Source organism: Triticum aestivum, chromosome 2D, assembly GCF_018294505.1.
Source record: "Triticum aestivum cultivar Chinese Spring chromosome 2D, IWGSC CS RefSeq v2.1, whole genome shotgun sequence".
Classification (NCBI taxonomy): Eukaryota; Viridiplantae; Streptophyta; class Magnoliopsida; order Poales; family Poaceae; genus Triticum; species Triticum aestivum.
In genome coordinates, this window is record NC_057799.1 from 196949841 (window position 1) to 196966328 (window position 16488).

The window sequence follows — 16488 nt, forward strand, 5'->3', positions numbered from 1 at the left end:
TGCTTGGCTGGCGTGGACAAGCGCGTGCTCGCAGGTGTCATGGCGAGGACGACCGCGTTCTCGTCGCTGGAGCGGCCAGACGACACGGCGGTGTTCTCGTCGGTACAGCAGCCAGGCGAGATGCCATGGATGGCAGGCAGCACAGCAGCTACGAGCACAACGGACCAACCACGACGAGGCGATGGCGCAGCCCTTGACAAGACCAAGGAGCGAAAGCGCATGCGAGACAGAGAGTGCCACGGGGAATTCTTCCACGAAGTTTATTTTTAGCCCGGGCATTTGAAGCCAATTTCCCCAGGAGAGTTGTCCACAGGTGGCAGCCCAGGGATCAGGCGGGGATCCCGGACTTCCCCCCCACAACCAAAACATGCCCTGGAGTCGAAAATACAACACTTCCAACATATGTGCAGCAGGAAACATGAGACACAAATATCAGTTCAACAGACAAAAACTATCAACACTAATGCCCCTTCCGCAAGAAGGAAAACACTGAAACCAAAGCAAAAGATCTGGTTCGGATTTGCAGACCTCATACCAAAGAAGACCCAAAATTATGTTTTCATTACACTGATGTTTAGGATAGTTTCCCTTATTATTCATAAAATCTGCACGATTGATAGGACAGTTATTACAACTGCACCTACAGTTGCATTATGCCCAACGACGAAACCGTCACAGCAATGTTACCCCTCATCGTTGCAGGCTGCATTTCACTCAGACCTCAAACATGACGCCGAACCTGGTAGCAAGAGGAATGGATATGATGGCAGCACCCAGCGCAGCGCCAAATATACGGTGTGAGATGGAGAACGTAGCGCTCAGCTGTGGCTTCTTCAGAGGAAGATGGGGAGACAGTGGGCGGTTCGCAACAGGAGTCGACAGGGGACGACTTGTATGCAGGGATCGGTTTCCAGATGGAGGCATCTTCTGTCGCAGAGCTCCTAAGGGAGAAGATGTGTAGCTCCTTGCTTGCCCAATGCTTGAGGAGTGTCTAAGGCCATCCATGTTGTTGAAAGACGAGTTGGAGGTACCAAAGGCACCTGAAGATAAAGGCAACAAATGTGACCGGCCTTATTAGAAAAGTAAACTGCAGATTCTTAGAGAAGAATAGCAAGAATGATGAAAACAATGTTGATAATAGTATAGTACCATTTACACATAGCAATTGCATGCCAAAGATTTATGAACTAAAAACATGGATGTTCTTCAGTAAACAACAAACTGACTTACGAACCCATATATGCAGATGAAAATGAGATATAGATGCATTCTCTTATAACACACCAATCAAACCACTCTATCTAATATTCTTTCCAGCTTGCACCTCAGCTGTTAGTCCATTACACATCCTACAAAAGTACACAACAAGAATGCACTTGAAAGGCGCATATGTGCACCCACTATGACCTATACTAGTATTGACTTGTGGACTGGTGCGTTTGTTTGATATCTCCAAACTATTTCAGAATTCAGAGGTACAAATAACATAGCAAATTCCTTCAAGAGCGCTTACCACGGAGAGCAAATGGAGCGTCTCTCAGGGGTGCAAAGCGGGTGCTGCTGTGATACTTGTCCATTCCTGCACAAAGAAGAACCAATATCATCAATACATGAGCATCAGCACATTTCGGTTATAAAGAAAGTGGTTCTTTGTCTACTGAACTTGGAAAGATCAGATTCATGTCCATACTGCTAAATACCAATACCAACTGAAACTACTGAGTTCTATTTACTGAAATACAGATAAAATTATGCATTTTAACGAATTTCCAGTAAACCCCGAAACTAAGGGTGCCATAAGCCAGCTGACCAGATAAGCTACAGCGAAAATAAGCTAGTGAAATTAGTGATTGCCTGTTTGGAAAGACTTGTGGATACAAATTTGTTGTCTATGGTGAATGGTGGAGAGTCTTAAATACCCCTAGACTAATTTGTTTGGTGTTTAATAGATGATGAAATTCTTGCTTTGGACTGGCACGTTCACAAGACAAAAAATACAAAAACAGAAAGCTCCATCCACTAGACCAACAAGAAATTAGTCATTCACTAACTACACGGATTTGCGAAAATTTTCTCAATTCGTTACTGATATTATACTCAACATCTGTATGCCTCAATCAAGAATTCAGTACACACAAACGCATCTGAAATAAACACATCACATAATAGAGTTTCACCATCTACCATCAATCAATTCGCAAATTTACTGACCGCTTCATAGGTTTGGCTCATTACATAGACATGAAATCACCGTAGAAATCCTTCTCGATCGACACAAAAACCCACTGAATAAGCAGAATCCTTATGGTACTACCGGACGGCCCTAATTCTGAAAAGGGGAGGGGGAATTGTTTTAAGCAGATCTGTCCAGACCTAAAAGTGGAGGGAGGAGCGGGGGGAAGTGGATGCCGACACGGATCGGCGCCGTCTGGTGATGTCAGGACGGCGGCTTCGACCTGGTCCTCGGGCGGAGCGGCGAGCTGTTCGCGTGGCGGGGGGGGGGGGGGGGGGGGGGGTCGCAGAGGGAGGCGATCTGTGGCAGGGAGGGAAGGGGTGGAGCGACCACTTGACAAGCTCGCTAATCCCTAAGCGGCCGCCTCTGCTACGAGGAGAAGAAGGAGAAGGTTGATTGGTGGGACGGGGATTGGAACGCTATGAAGAAGAAATCCACGTACGCGTACCCAAACGAGGAAGAAATCCACGTACGCGTACCCAAACGAGGATCACAAGCAGGCAGGCATAAGAAACAAATAAAAACAAGGGACGCAGAGAATGGAAGATCCGTACCTTCCTCCGCGTTGCTGCGCGGGGCGAGAGCGGAGAGGAAGCTCGGTGAAGATTTGGGGACGAACGAGACGACGGCGACGGAGACGGCGGCTGCTTCCCTTCCGTACCGCTTGGTTGGACGAAGGAAGATGCACGATGGGATGGGGAGGAGATAGATGGCTGGCTGGGCTTAAAACAAAGTGAAGACAATTGGGCTGGGCAGCGCAGCTGAGGGAAATTAGGCCCATGTATGGACGAGGCCTCGCCTCTCCAGCTGCTTGGAGTTAGGTGGCCTCATAAAAAAAATATTTGCTAAAAAAAACAAAGCTGTTTGGAGTTGGGGGTTTCGTTAATTTCGGGTAGGAAACGCTGTGCTGTGGACCCGTACAGTGTCGGTAGCGGAGTTTGGAAGGTAAAACCCCAAACAGAAAAGAGACGCAAAGAAATGACGCGGAAAATTCCGCAGGGCCAAACCAAAGGAACCGAGACGCGCAACGCCCACACTGCCTGCGCTCCTCTGATCTGCGCTCGTCTTCCTCCTCACACCACTTCCTTCCTCCCAATCCCCCCGCGCTTCCTGATTCGAAGAACCCTAGCGCCCGCCAGTTGATGCGGCGGCGCCCGCCATGTCGTCATGGGGCCTGGGCTGGAAGCGCAGCTCCGAGATCTTCCACCTCACCCTCGACTACGGCGACTTCGCCGACGAGCCCGATCAGGACCCCTCCTCGCCCCCGGCCCCGCCCCCGCAGTCCCCCACCGCCGCGTCGCCCACCGCCTCCTCCTCGCCCGTCGCCACCATGAACGGCGACCTCGGCTTCCGCATCGAGCTCGACTGGTCCACCAGCGACGACGAAGACCAGGTCGCGCTGCGCCTCCAGTCCCAGCTCATGGTCGCGCTGCCCCCGCCCCACGACGTCGTCTGCGTCGATCTCAAGCCCGCGGACGACGGGGACGACGTGGGGGTGGAGATGCGGGTCGTCAGGAGACGGGAGGCGCTGCGCTCGGTGCGGGTCGCGCGGGCGCTGGGCTCAACGCAGAGCACCGGTGACGGCGCCGTGGTCCTCGCGCGCCTCATCAGATCCAACCTCGCGCCCGCACCGGCTGCTGATGGAGCCGTCGCCGCAGGGGTGCCCGTGCTCGCCGACCACTGGCGCTCCGTCGCGGTGCTCAGCCTCTGCAACTGCGGCCTGATGGTCAGTCCATTCCTTCCTCTCTCACTCCCACACATTCGAATTCGTTGTCGTTTTCCATGCGCGCGTGATTAATGTAGATACGGGAAGTGCCATCGTGGGTTTGGGATTTGTGTAGAAGCTCCAGGGCGCTGTGTTTGGATGCTTGCTCTGCACTGGTCTGCTTTTGGTTGTAGAGATTCTTATCAGGTTTAACCTCGGGCACGGGTGTATAGCTTGGCGCCAGGTTACTGTGCTTTGTGGTGACACATGCAGCATGCTGATGGCGTGTGAACATTTCTTGGTCATACGTGGCTGTTAGCTTTTACTAGAAACCCTGCTGTTCCAGTGTGAAATTCAGCATCATGTGTTGTGTAATGACTGTTGGTGTTGAATCATGTCTGATCTAGCTGTCTGTTTGATGCTTAATGCTGATCATTTTGTAGGAAGATGCCTGTTCTGTGCATTCAGTATTGAACAGTCAAACCTAACATTTGCAGTAGGACAGCTTCTGGACTTTTTTGTCCAATGAGTGAAATCTTATAGTTAACGTGCCAACTATCTTATTAATCCTGAGCTTAGGACCCCTTAGGGCCTTTAATGTGTTATTAACAGTTTGACTAGTGTTGTCGACTGTGACTTGTTACGTGCTTCTCAATTTTGAAATACTATTTGTTATGTTTTTGTCGGCTGCAAGGCTATGAAATTTGAGATTGATTGGCATCCAAAGGCAACTCTAACCATGAAATGTTATATGAAAACTTGGCAGGTGCTTCCCGTTGAACTAACTCGCCTTTCGTTTCTTGAGAAGCTATATATTGACAACAATAAATTGTCAGTTTTACCACCTGAAGTTGGTGACTTGAAGAACTTGAAAGTGCTTACAGTTGACAACAACATGCTAGTTTCTGTCCCTGGTTAGTGAGCACACCTTTAATTCATTAATAACTCTAAAATTAGTGTTTACAGCTTTGTGGTATCTCAAGACTTCTTGCCATTCAAGGTTATGCATATCAACTGTCCTTGCAATTATCTAAGCTTTCTCCCCTCCTTTACCAAGCAGTAGAACTGCGGCAATGTGTTTTGCTGGAGGAATTATCACTAGAACACAACAAGCTGGTCCGCCCATTATTGGATTTCAGGTTATTAAATATTATTTATAGAGGTTATTTATTTTCTGTAGCTTCTATTAATTTGTGCTATTTTCCTCATAATTCATTGTCGATTTCCCGCAGGTCAGTGCCTAAGCTCCGTGTATTGCGCTTGTTCGGAAATCCCCTAGAGTTTCTTCCAGAAATTTTGCCGCTGCATAACCTTAGACATCTCACACTTGCAAATATTAGAATTGATGCACTTGAAAGTCTTAAGTCTGTCACTGTGGAAATAGAGGTAGATAAACTATCTTGGAATTCTATCATTCTGCTAGCTAGGTCATCTCATTACCTGCAACTCTTTTCTTGACAAGTTTGCCTTTGGGTTTTGTTTCCAGACTGAGAACTATTCCTACTTCATTGCGGCCAGGCACAAACTTAGTGCCTTCTTTTCGCTTGTTTTCCGGTTCTCTTCCTGTCACCACCCTTTGCTGGCCTCTGCGTTGGCCAAAATAATGGAAGATCGTACCAATCAAGTTGCCATTAGCAAAGAAGAAAATGCTGTCAGACAGCTTATCAGCATGATAAGCAGTGATAATCGTCACGTGGTACCTACTCAACCCTGAACGTCCATATATTTGATGAATTTTGTGAAAATAGTTGTATATTTCAAGCATACCACATTTTTTTTACTTCAATAATTGAAAATCACCTTTTCAGGTTGAGCAAGCATGCCTTGCTCTTTCGTCACTAGCGTCAGATATTTCATCAGCAATGCAGCTGATTAAGTGTGATATTATGAAGCCTATAGAAGCTGTACTGAAATCATTTGATGATGAAGAATTAATATCAGTATTGCAAGTCGTGGTCACGTTAACTTTTGTTTCTGATCATGTTGCTCAAAAGATGTTGAGAAAAGATGTGCTCAAGTCACTGAAAGCACTTTGTGCACACAAGAACTCTGAGGCAAGATGATCTGGATTTAGACTCTGGTTGATGGTTGATATGTTGTTTGGATAACCACTGGGGGCTCACCGTTATTTGCTTCCTTTTGTTAGGTGCAACGCTTATCTCTATTTGCAGTTGGCAATTTGGCTTTCTGCTTGGAGACTCGTCGCACCCTCATTCACTCTGAGAGCTTACGTGACCTCTTAATTCGCTCTACTTTTTCACAAGAGAAGCGTGTCAGCAAGGCAGCTGCTCGTGCTCTCGCAATTCTAGGTATGTATGTTGTTGGTTCTGATTGACTTCTCGTGATCAGTCAGTAACCATAACATGTGTTGATGTGTTTGTGGATCTCTTTAGGGGAGAATGAGAACTTGCGTCGGGCAATAAGAGGGAGACCAGTTGCAAAGAAGGGTCTGCGCATTCTTTCAATGGATGGTGGTGGCATGAAGGGCCTTGCAACTGTCCAAATGCTAAAACAGATAGAGCAAGGGACTGGGAAGCGAATACATGAAATGTTTGACCTCATATGTGGTACATCAACAGGTGGCATGCTTGCGATGGCTCTTGGAATCAAGCAGATGAGTTTGGATCAGTGTGAAGAGATATATACAAAACTTGGTGAATGCTTTTTTGGTTCTTCATGTTTCATTACTTTTTTAATTATATTAACACTAATGTGCTGTCAATTAAACTGCTGTTTTTTACTTTTTTTAGGTAAACTTGTATTTGCGGAACCTGTCCCTAAGGACGAATCTGCTACATGGAAGGAGAAACTTGATCAACTTTTCAAAAGTTCATCACAGAGTTTTAGAGTGGTTGTACATGGGTCGAAGGTATAAATGAACGATTGAACTTCGTTGTGGCGTTTCTTGTTCTGCAGTGTGGTGAGGTAGTGACTAAGATATTTTAATTACAGCACAGCGCAGATCAATTCGAGAGGTTACTAAAGGAAATGTGTGCTGATGATGATGGTGACCTTCTAATAGAGTCTTCTGTGAAAGGCATTCCGAAGGTTTTTGCTGTATCAACTTTGGTCAGCGCCATGCCTGCCCAACCATATATATTCCGGAACTATCAGGTTCTTTTTATCCTCCATTATTGCTCTATCGTTTTCAATTCCAACTGTAGTTTGTACAGCTGTATGCTGGGACTATTTAGTTATCAAAATTGAAATCAGAAAGAAAGATACAAAGTATTATTTAGTAGTATTACTTTAGCTATCAGCGTCCTCGTGCTTCCATTCTCTGTCTTCTCTTTTTATGTTTTGTGTCATATGATAATCTGATAATGTATTCCAGTATCCACCCGGCACTCTGGAGGTATCACCAGGAATGGCAGAAAGTCCATCTACTGGCGCAGTTGGAACGGTTGTTTCTGGTGCACCAGTTGGGATTAAACGTGGGGCTTTTATGGGGAGCTGCAAGCATCACGTATGGGAAGCCATAAGAGCATCATCTGCAGCTCCATATTATCTGGATGATTTCTCTGATGGTAAACATTCCTAAACTCGCTATTGGATTTCAATTTGTGCAAGAATTAGTATGTCTCTATTATCTTGGAGCATGTACCTCTGTACTCATTTATTTTGTTTACTGTTTTCTTCCTCTCTTTTTTTCCTTATCAGATGTAAATCGCTGGCAAGATGGAGCTATTGTAGCGAACAATCCCACGATCTTTGCAATAAGAGAAGCACAACTTTTGTGGCCTGATACGAGAATAGATTGCCTAGTTTCAATAGGGTGTGGCTCAGTTCCAACTAAGGTAATACACGTCATAGTTCTTGAATTTGCTGCTTCAACAACATCATTAAAATATTCAATGTTGTGCGATAGGTATCCATGTGCAACCAGTTCTTTTACTAGATTGGTACTTTCCTTTTTCCTGTGGGAAATTACTTTTCCTATTCTACAAATATTAGAATATCACGCAACAGAGCATTAGGCTTGTAAATTTTATGGTTAAGGTCTAATTATTTTCAATTAATGCAGGATTTTCCATTAAGTGGCATTATAAGTAATTTATCAGTCTAACCTGCTCTATATTTAGTGGTCACAGATCTTCCTCTTCCAGAAATAACAAATCCAGGCATAAATGTACTATGAGGAAACACCTAAGTCATCCAAGAGGAATACCGATTGCTTGTAAATTTACTATGCGTAGATTCCAGTGAACTTCGATCTGAGATGTATACCTTTGGCACACTGTTCTCATAGAATTCTGTTCTGTGTCTTCATCTAGAGCCGGAGAGGTGGATGGCGCTACTTGGACACTGGGCAAGTTTTAATAGAAAGTGCATGCTCAGTGGAGAGAGTGGAAGAAACTTTGGATACACTGATACCTATGCTTCCTGAGATGCAATATTTCCGCTTTAATCCAGGTAATCTAACTTTCAAGGAAGCTGTACGTTTGACCCATATCAACATAACCATAAGTATTTTTTAGTCATTTTGGCAAAGTAACGATATTGGATAATCAAATGAGTGAGATCTTGTTATGTTGTCAGTTGATGACAGGTGTGGTATGGAGTTAGATGAGACTGACCCGGCTGTCTGGCTTAAGTTGGAGGCTGCAACCGAAGAGTACATTCAGAAAAATTTAGATGTTTTCAAGAATGTTTGTGAGCTTTTAGTTCCAAGATATCAAGAGGAAGAGAAGTCTTCTGGAATTGTCAAATCCCTGTCATTTTCAAGATTGAGTACATCAAAATCAGGTTTGTCTTATCTACATTCTGGCACCTTCAGGTAACATTTAATGGGATATGGGGCTGAAACATCTTATAATCATCTCTCAGGTTTAAGTGAAAGTAATCCTACCTTGGGATGGAGACGTGTGGTTCTACTTGTAGAGGCTTCATTTAATCCTGATTTTGGAAAGAAGATAAATCATACTCGTTCGCTTGAAGCATTCTGTTCTCAGAATGGTATTAGGCTTACTCTAATGAATAGCACTTCTGGATTTGGAAAGCCAACTACTGCACTCCCAACTCCAATTACCTCTCCCTTGTTTACTGGGAGTTTTCCATCTAGTCCACTTCTGTATAGTCCAGAAGGCACTCAACGGATTGGTCGAATTGACCTAGTTCCGCCGCTTAGCCTGGATGGTCACCCAGCTATGAAGTCATCACCACCAACATCGCCAATAAAGTCATGGCAGCCATCTGGACATGTTCGGTCACTGTACGACAAGTTGCAAAATATGCCTCAGGTTGGTGTGATACACCTGGCTCTTCAAAATGATTCAACTGGTTCGATATTGAGGTATTGTTTGTATATTTTTGTTTAGTTAAACAAGCATTTCTGTACCTTTAGTTCTGGTTATGTGATGCAAAACTTGCTATTGCAGCTGGCAGAATGACGTATTTGTAGTTGCCGAGCCAGGGGAACTTGCAGACAGGTTTCTGCAGTGTGTCAAAACAAGCTTGTCTACCATGCTGCATGGGTCTAAAAGAACGGGTGCATATTCTGTTTCAAAGATTTCATGCTTGTCTGAGTTAGTTGCGGAATGGCCATCGTTTGAAATCGGTGGGATACATCACCGCTATATAGGGCGCCAAACACAAGTAGGAACTGCCTTTTCCTTTTCTTTGTTTCCTAGACAGGTCATTGGGTATGCTAAGTTTCCTTGTCGCAGGTGATGGAAGATAACCAAGAAATTGGTGCCTATATGTTCAGGAGGACAGTGCCTGCTTGTCACATGTCACCTGAAGATGTTCGCTGGATGGTAAGCCATTATGGGTAGATTGCACTTCTTTTGAACTAGCCGTCATATGTCCATAGATAGGAACTGCTGTACAAAATGCCTACAGTGGAATGTAGTTAATTATGAAATGCAAGAGCATCTCCAACTAAAATCTGTATACATTATTGCTAGTTGATTCCTCAAATCAACTAGGAATACGGGGTCAAACATGCATATTGTTTCATGGAACCGTTATCAAAAGTTGACATGGTAAATGTACAGCTGACTTGAAAGATTTGTCATGAACCAAATTGTAGCGAGACATTGGTGGTTGGCATTGTTGTGGCAAAGAGGCACCGTTCACGTATATGACAGTGCAGGGGAATGGGGTATATGGGCGGACCTAGAGCGGAAATAACTCAGTATCACAGTACGCATCACACGTCACCTAAAGTAGGGGTGTTAGATACTATATATAGATATAGATAAAATATATCAAGAAAATCTATTTTGACCTGCTTTGGTCTGCACCCTGGTAGCATAACCTGGGCACACCCAGAAATATGTGTTGCGGGACAGATGTACTCTTTCAATAGCTGCCATATCGTAGGGTCTTTTTTCTGTTTGCCATGTTTTCTAAAATGCATATCCAGAGTTCACGGCGCTCTTGATTTGTTACCTTAAACTCATATTTTTGGCTCAGGTTGGAGCATGGAGGGAGAGGATTATTGTGTGCAGTGGCAAGTATGGTTTTGTTCATGGCCTCATCAAGGCATTCGTGGATTCTGGTGCCAAAGCAATCATCTCATCATCTGTCGAGCCTCCAGATTCCCAGGCAATCGCATACCATGGGATGGATGTAAGTGGAAGCCTCGAGAATGGGAAGTTTGTCATTGGGGATGATGAAGCTGATGAGTCGGAGCCTGAACCTGTTAGCCCTATAAGTGACTGGGAAGACAGCGATGCTGAGAAAAACGGTGAAGGCAACAAAGATATTGATGAAGAGGAGTACTTGGCTCAGTTTATCTGCCTCTTATATGACAAGTTGTTCCGTGAGGGAGTCACAGTGGACACTGCTCTTCAACAAGCACTCCGCGCACATCCTAGGTTGAAGTACAGCTGCCATCTACCGAATGTTTCGTAGTTAGTGATATTCACAACCCATACAAAAATATGAAATTGATGATACTAGAAAAAAATAAGGATCGTGTGGATTCATAATGGGGTTATAGAATTCTTTTTACAAGGAAGGGGTTATAGAGTTTATACTCGTGTTCATTGTGCAGGCGGAGGAAAGTGAATGTTCCCCAATTGAATCTTTTGGCGAATGCCGTTGTAAAACTGTAGTACATAGATCATGTACTGATGGAGGCTAATAGAAAAGCAAATGAAATAAAGGTTGAAGGCTTTGTACTGTGTAGTAGCGCTTCTGTTGAGATTCAAGTGCCTGAGGTGTTATTGTTGTATTTTGGGTTTTAGTTTTTGTGATTTCTTTCTTCTCAGCAAATCTGGCAAAAAAAATACACTGTTTGATTTTCATTTTTTTTATTTCTTTAAATCTTGTGTTTTTGGTTTAGCAGATTCGAAGTGTGTGTAGAAACTAGACCCAATTGTAGGCGTTTTGGTGTAGATGCTTGTCAGAAAGAACTGTTGACCGGCACTAATGCCGGCTCAAATATACATGAATGATTTCTTGATATGCTTCACTTTTATGTGAGGGCACATTTGACACTCTTCCATTTCTGAGATTTCATTTACAAAAAAGAGAGGTTGAAGTAAGTGAATATACGCACCTACAAATTTTACATGGTTGCATAACATTAGCAGGCTGAAGCAAGGTTCTTCTTCCGAATAACGTTATATATCAATTGCCTCGGTTCAAGGATGACGCAACGAAACCTGCTCGTCAGGTTCAGCAACTACTCAAACTTTCAATGGAGATCAGCTCCTTCACAAAGCAAGGTCAGTCGTTGTGCCGTGCCGACCCGAGCAGCTCGTGAATCTCCCGGCTAAGCTCACTCTACCAACCGCAGCAAAACGGACGAGAATCTACACACCCCAAACCGGAATCTCCAAGCATGAGTGATCATGCCTTCTTGGCCACGGCGAAGCCGGTGATGAACTCCCTGACCTCGCCGCTGGCCCGGTCCAGCGCCGTCCTCCCGTCGGCGTCCTTGACGTCGTACTTGGCGCCGGCCTTGAGCAGCTCCTCGATCTTGGGCAAGTCGCCCTCGGAGGCGGCCAGAATCAGCAGGATGTCCACCGGGTGGATGCTCTGGTTCAGCAGCGCCTCCATCTTGTCGTAGGTGCCCTCCACCGCCAGCATCCCCATGTAGTTGAAGTACTGCCGCCCATTCTTGTCAGATGCCGAACGCATGCAGCAATGGAGATTCAGTGACAGTTCAGGGAACGGGTTCTCACCTGCTCGACGTCGTCGCGGTCGAAGTCGTCCCTCGCTTGGCTGCCGTAGATGCCGGCGCCCTCCGCGTCCTTGTTCCCGAACTTGAAGAACCCCACCCTGCCGCTCTCCCTCGCCGGCGCCACCTTGCTCAACAGTGACGGCCGCAGCCACGCTGCGCCGCCGCCCAGCTGCGGGGTCCTCAGCCCTCCCTGTGCCGCCCGCGGCGACCTCCACCCCGACGACGAGGACGCCGTCTTGGTCGCGAGCTGGATGGTGCACGGGATGGAGGCCATGGCGCTTTGCTGCTTGTTGGAGCGCGAGCAGGTCTGGGAGCGAGAGGTGGAGAAGGGCAGAGATGTCTGCAAGGGAAAGGATAAGTAGCACTGAACTGTTTGGTATGTACTTTGGCAGTGTGTGAAGACTGAAGAGCTTAGCCTGAACTTTCTGAATCTTTTGCCTGCCTCCCTGTTTGGAGATATATTGGACACTAGAGATATGTTGGAGCGGTGCAATGTCTTGTACTGCTGGACAACACGGGAGAGATTGACAGAATGGAGCTTTAGAAGTTTGTGAGAGTGAATGTGACATTTGTACTGGTGTGAACATGTCTGGTTTTTGAGTCATTTTGTTTGTAAGGCAGCCGGTATCATCTTTTGAGCAGCTAACCTATCCATTACCCCCTTTGTACCCCAGAATTCGAGGGACTCTTATTTGAAGGATTTTCATAGAAATTTTGGAGAATTCGAATACATAGATTTTTTTTTTCTGTCTAGATTGTTTGATTCGTCATAGGCATTTTTCCTTGAGTTTCATTTGCACTAGATTTCGTAGAAAAATGTTCATCCACTCTAATATCTTGTGAAAAGCCCTTAAAAAACATCTTCTGAAAAATCTTATGTTTTTCTGAAGATCGAGAAGAGGGGTTAGAGGGAGGGGGGTGATTAGACCCTTAACAAGTAAAAGTTGTAGCTTTTAGTATTTTTCAAGTTAAGGTTGAGCTTACCACACGTTAAAGAGGCACCCAAGGCATTCTACACAAGCATATTAGAGTATGAGCAGCGGAAAAGGTAAAGCTGTTGGGAAACGTAGCATGCAATTTTAAAAAATTCCTATGCTCACGCAAGATCTATCTATAGATGCATAGCAACGAGAGGGGGAGAGTGTGTCTACGTACCCTCGTAGACCGAAAGCGGAGCGTTTGACAACGCGGTTGATGTAGTTGAACTTCTTCTTGTTCCAACCGATCAAGCACCGAACGTACGGCACCTACGAGTTCTGCACACGTTCAGCTCGATGACGTCCCTCATCCTCTTGATCCAGCAAAGGTGTCTAGGAAGAAGATGAGTTCCGTCAGCACGACGGTGTGGTGACGGTGATGGTGAAGTGATCCATGCAGGGCTTCGCCTAAGCACTACGAAGATATGACCGGAGGCGTAAACTGTGGAGGGGGGCGCCGCACACGGCTAACAATTATTGGTGTGTGTTATAGGCGTCCCCTCCCCACGTATATATAGGTGGGAGGGGGAGGGGGACAACCTTGGGGCGCCCCAAGTAGGAGGAATACTACTTGGGGCCCTAGTCCAATTCGCCCCCCTACCATGTTTACCGGAGGGGAAAGGAAGGAGGAGGGAGGAGGGAAGGAAGGGGGAGGCCGAATCCCTCCCCTTTCTTCTCCCTTCCCCTCTTTCCTTCCCCTCAAGTGTGGCCCATATGGGGGCGCGACAGCCCCTGCTGGCTGCTGCGTTTTTCCCTCTTGGCCCATTAGGCCCATATCTTTGCCGGGGGTGCCTGGAACCCCTTCCGGTGACCCGATATGTACCTGGTACTCTCCAGAACACTTCCGGTGTCCGAATACTATCGTACTATATATCAATCTTTACCTCTCGACCATTTCGAGACTCCTTGTCATGTCCGTGATCTTATCCGAGACTCCGAACAAAATCCGGTCACCAAATCACATTTTTTTTAGAAAAGGGGGAGATCCCCGGCCTCTGCATCAGAAAGATGCATACGGCCACATTTATTAAAAAGAAAATAAGTTCGACAGAGGTCTTGAGGTCTCAAACAAAAGAAAACAAGATGCTCACACAGAGCAGAAAAGTAAAAGTAAAGCCACAACTGGCTGGCAAAATAAAGATAGGGAAACTAATTGCCTATCCTATTACATGACCACCATCCAAACTGGTTGAAAATAGCCCATGCTAGCATCTCCCATCGGATAGATCCAGTAACCAAACGCTCCCTGGCCTCCGTCGGAGTGAGTAGCGACCACATACGGATCAACGCAGTGGCTCGGAAGATAACCTGCAAAAAATGAGTATTTGTTGTTCTGTTAAAGACCAAGTCATTTCTGCAGTTCCAAACTGCCCATAATAAAGCACATACTCCTACACGAATGTGTTTCGCCATTTCGGAATCTATCCCGTCAAGCCATGTCCCAAATAACATGTTGATATTATTCGAAGGAGTAATATTAAAGGCTATGTGAACTGTCCGCCATAATTTTTTTGCCAACGGGCAATCAAGAAAGAGGTGTTTGATGGATTCATCCCGGTCAGAGGTGAACATCACCCCAGAGGCAGAATGGCTGCACAAGCAGGGCTATCGGTGGACCGAGTATGAGGAGGAGTCCGTCCCAGCTGCAGAGTCCGACGAGGAGCGTGCCAGTGACTACTCCGCTTGAGCCACCACTATTGCTGTAGGTGTCCTCTCTGCCTTTTTGGCATCTCGATGCCAAAGGGGGAGAGAGTGTAGGATTTGCTGCGAGTTATGTCGTGTTTGGGTCAGTTGAACTTCGTTTGCTTTGGTTTGCTTTGGTTTGTGCTCGTGAGACCTTCTATCATATGGTGTAAGACATATGCACTCTATCGTACCGTAGTAAGCTTATTCTATCATATGCTTATTACATTATGCTCCTGTCTATCTTGCTTAGCTTTAGCCTTATTGCAAGATTTGCCATGTCTATAAAATATAGGGGGAGTGTTGATCCTAGTATGTGTGCCGTGCAGTCCAAAGCACTCATCGAGATAGCACACATCTAGGGGGAGCCCGTCTATATTTTAGAGACTTGGGGTTTGCCCTTGCTCTTTGCGTTATACCCTCGTGCAAATCCCGTGTTGTCATCAATCCACCAAAAAGGGGAAGATTGTAAGGGCATTTTTATCCCTTAGTTGGTTTTGGTGATTGATGACAATGCTTTTGCGGACTAATCATGTGCATCAAATATTTCAGATATATTGACTAGGCACAAGATGATTGGGTTCCCCTCAAAGGCTATAGAAGACGGCGTTTCTCTTCGGTTCTTTTCGGTGGTATTGAGTCGTAGGGAAGCCGTACTATTAAGAGGGGGTCCGCTTTGGAAAGGTTGGGTGATTCATCACGTACACATCGTCCCTTGCACCTCCTTTCCTCTTGCCTTTGGAGCATCCTAAGTTTTCCTTGTCTATGCAATTATAGCTCTTGTCTGCGAACTAGGAAGTGCGGTAGTACTGCTCGTCAGAGCGGTAGTACCGCAGGACCTTGCGGTAGTACCGCCCGCTGGTGCGGTAGTACCGCAAGGCCCCACGGTAGTACCGCTTCTGGTAAGCGGTAGTACCGTGGTCCCTGCTTAGTTCCGCAACTACGCGGCTGTAAGGGGCGGATGTAATTTTTTACATCCGCACCTCGCGCGGTAGTACCGCGGCTGGCTTACGGTACTACCGCGTCGGGTTTTTGCATCGACTCCAACTCTGCGGAAGTAGCCACAGATGTAATATTTTATATGCATGCCTTCCCATCCCTGGACAACCCCTGCCTTGCAGTAGTACCGCAAGGGGGAGCGGTAGTACCGCGCCAGCAGTACTACCGCCCTCTGCCGTAGTGCTGTGTGGCTGTTCTGGTCTCTGCTGCGTGGGCGGTAGTACCGCGGGGCTCTGCGGTAGTACCGCGTACCCCTGCGGTAGTACCGCGCCTCAGGTGCGGTAGTACCGCGTGCCCCTGCGGTAGTACCGCGTCTCAGGTGCGGTAGTACCGCGCTGCGCAGGCTGAGTTGGTGGATAACGGTTGGATTTGTTCTCCCACTATATAAGGGGTGTCTTCCTCCTCTAGTTGACTACCTCTTCCACCTCCAAGCTCCATTGTTGCTCTAAGCTCCATTTTCGCCCGATCTCCTTCCCTAGCCAATCAAACTTGTTGATTCTCTAGGGATTGGTTGAGGAGGCCCCGATCTACACTTCCACCAAGAGATATTTGAATCCCCCCACTAATCCCTTGTGGATCTTGTTACTCTTGGGTGTTGAGCACCCTAGACGGTTGAGGTCACCGTGGAGCCATAGTCCATTGTGGTGAAGCTTCGTGGTGTCGTTGGGAGCCTCCAATTAAGTTGTGGAGATTGCCCCAACCTTGTTTGTAAAGGTTCGGTCGCCGCCTTCAAGGGCACCAATAGTGGAATCACGGC

General features: G+C 46.3%; 3 protein-coding genes across 3 annotated transcripts; 1 reads left to right on the forward strand and 2 right to left on the reverse strand.

Moving 5' to 3' along the window:
* Positions 1-497: 497 nt before the first annotated feature.
* LOC542916 (succinate dehydrogenase subunit 3-2, mitochondrial) lies at positions 498-3000 on the reverse strand. Its single transcript, XM_044475754.1, has 3 exons — positions 2788-3000; positions 1514-1579; positions 498-1040 (listed from the first exon to the last, which is right to left on the reverse strand). Exons 2-3 carry the CDS (start codon positions 1575-1577, stop codon positions 715-717), a joined length of 390 nt encoding a protein of 129 aa, XP_044331689.1. The 5' UTR covers positions 1578-1579; positions 2788-3000; the 3' UTR covers positions 498-714.
* A 218-nt stretch (positions 3001-3218) lies between these two features.
* On the forward strand, positions 3219-11072 carry LOC123052537 (phospholipase A I). The gene is made up of 18 exons (XM_044475755.1): positions 3219-3959; positions 4705-4852; positions 4999-5077; positions 5171-5324; positions 5425-5634; positions 5747-5992; positions 6085-6247; positions 6332-6592; positions 6689-6807; positions 6891-7052; positions 7273-7465; positions 7599-7735; positions 8213-8351; positions 8478-8684; positions 8766-9231; positions 9317-9533; positions 9605-9694; positions 10356-11072. The coding sequence occupies exons 1-18, from the start codon at positions 3393-3395 to the stop codon at positions 10794-10796; spliced, it is 3999 nt and encodes a 1332-aa protein (XP_044331690.1). The 5' UTR covers positions 3219-3392; the 3' UTR covers positions 10797-11072.
* A 333-nt stretch (positions 11073-11405) lies between these two features.
* On the reverse strand, positions 11406-12477 carry LOC123052538 (protein LHCP TRANSLOCATION DEFECT). Its single transcript, XM_044475756.1, has 2 exons — positions 12074-12477; positions 11406-11996 (listed from the first exon to the last, which is right to left on the reverse strand). The coding sequence occupies exons 1-2, from the start codon at positions 12344-12346 to the stop codon at positions 11739-11741; spliced, it is 531 nt and encodes a 176-aa protein (XP_044331691.1). The 5' UTR covers positions 12347-12477; the 3' UTR covers positions 11406-11738.
* Between the last annotated feature and the right edge of the window lie 4011 nt (positions 12478-16488).

Excerpts from the sequence above, each read along its gene's own strand:
- LOC123052537 (XM_044475755.1), top strand. The coding sequence starts at position 3,393 with ATGTCGTCATGGGGCCTGGGCTGGAAGCGCAGCTCCGAGATCTTCCAC. Across the intron at positions 5,635-5,746 it reads GCAGTGATAATCGTCACGTG|GTTGAGCAAGCATGCCTTGC; the intron begins GTACCTACTCAA and ends TCACCTTTTCAG. Across the intron at positions 7,736-8,212 it reads GTGGCTCAGTTCCAACTAAG|AGCCGGAGAGGTGGATGGCG; the intron begins GTAATACACGTC and ends GTCTTCATCTAG.
- LOC123052538 (XM_044475756.1), bottom strand. The coding sequence starts at position 12,346 with ATGGCCTCCATCCCGTGCACCATCCAGCTCGCGACCAAGACGGCGTCC. Across the intron at positions 11,997-12,073 it reads ACCGCGACGACGTCGAGCAG|TACTTCAACTACATGGGGAT; the intron begins GTGAGAACCCGT and ends AATGGGCGGCAG.
- LOC542916 (XM_044475754.1), bottom strand. The coding sequence starts at position 1,577 with ATGGACAAGTATCACAGCAGCACCCGCTTTGCACCCCTGAGAGACGCT. Across the intron at positions 1,041-1,513 it reads CGCTCCATTTGCTCTCCGTG|GTGCCTTTGGTACCTCCAAC; the intron begins GTAAGCGCTCTT and ends CTTTATCTTCAG.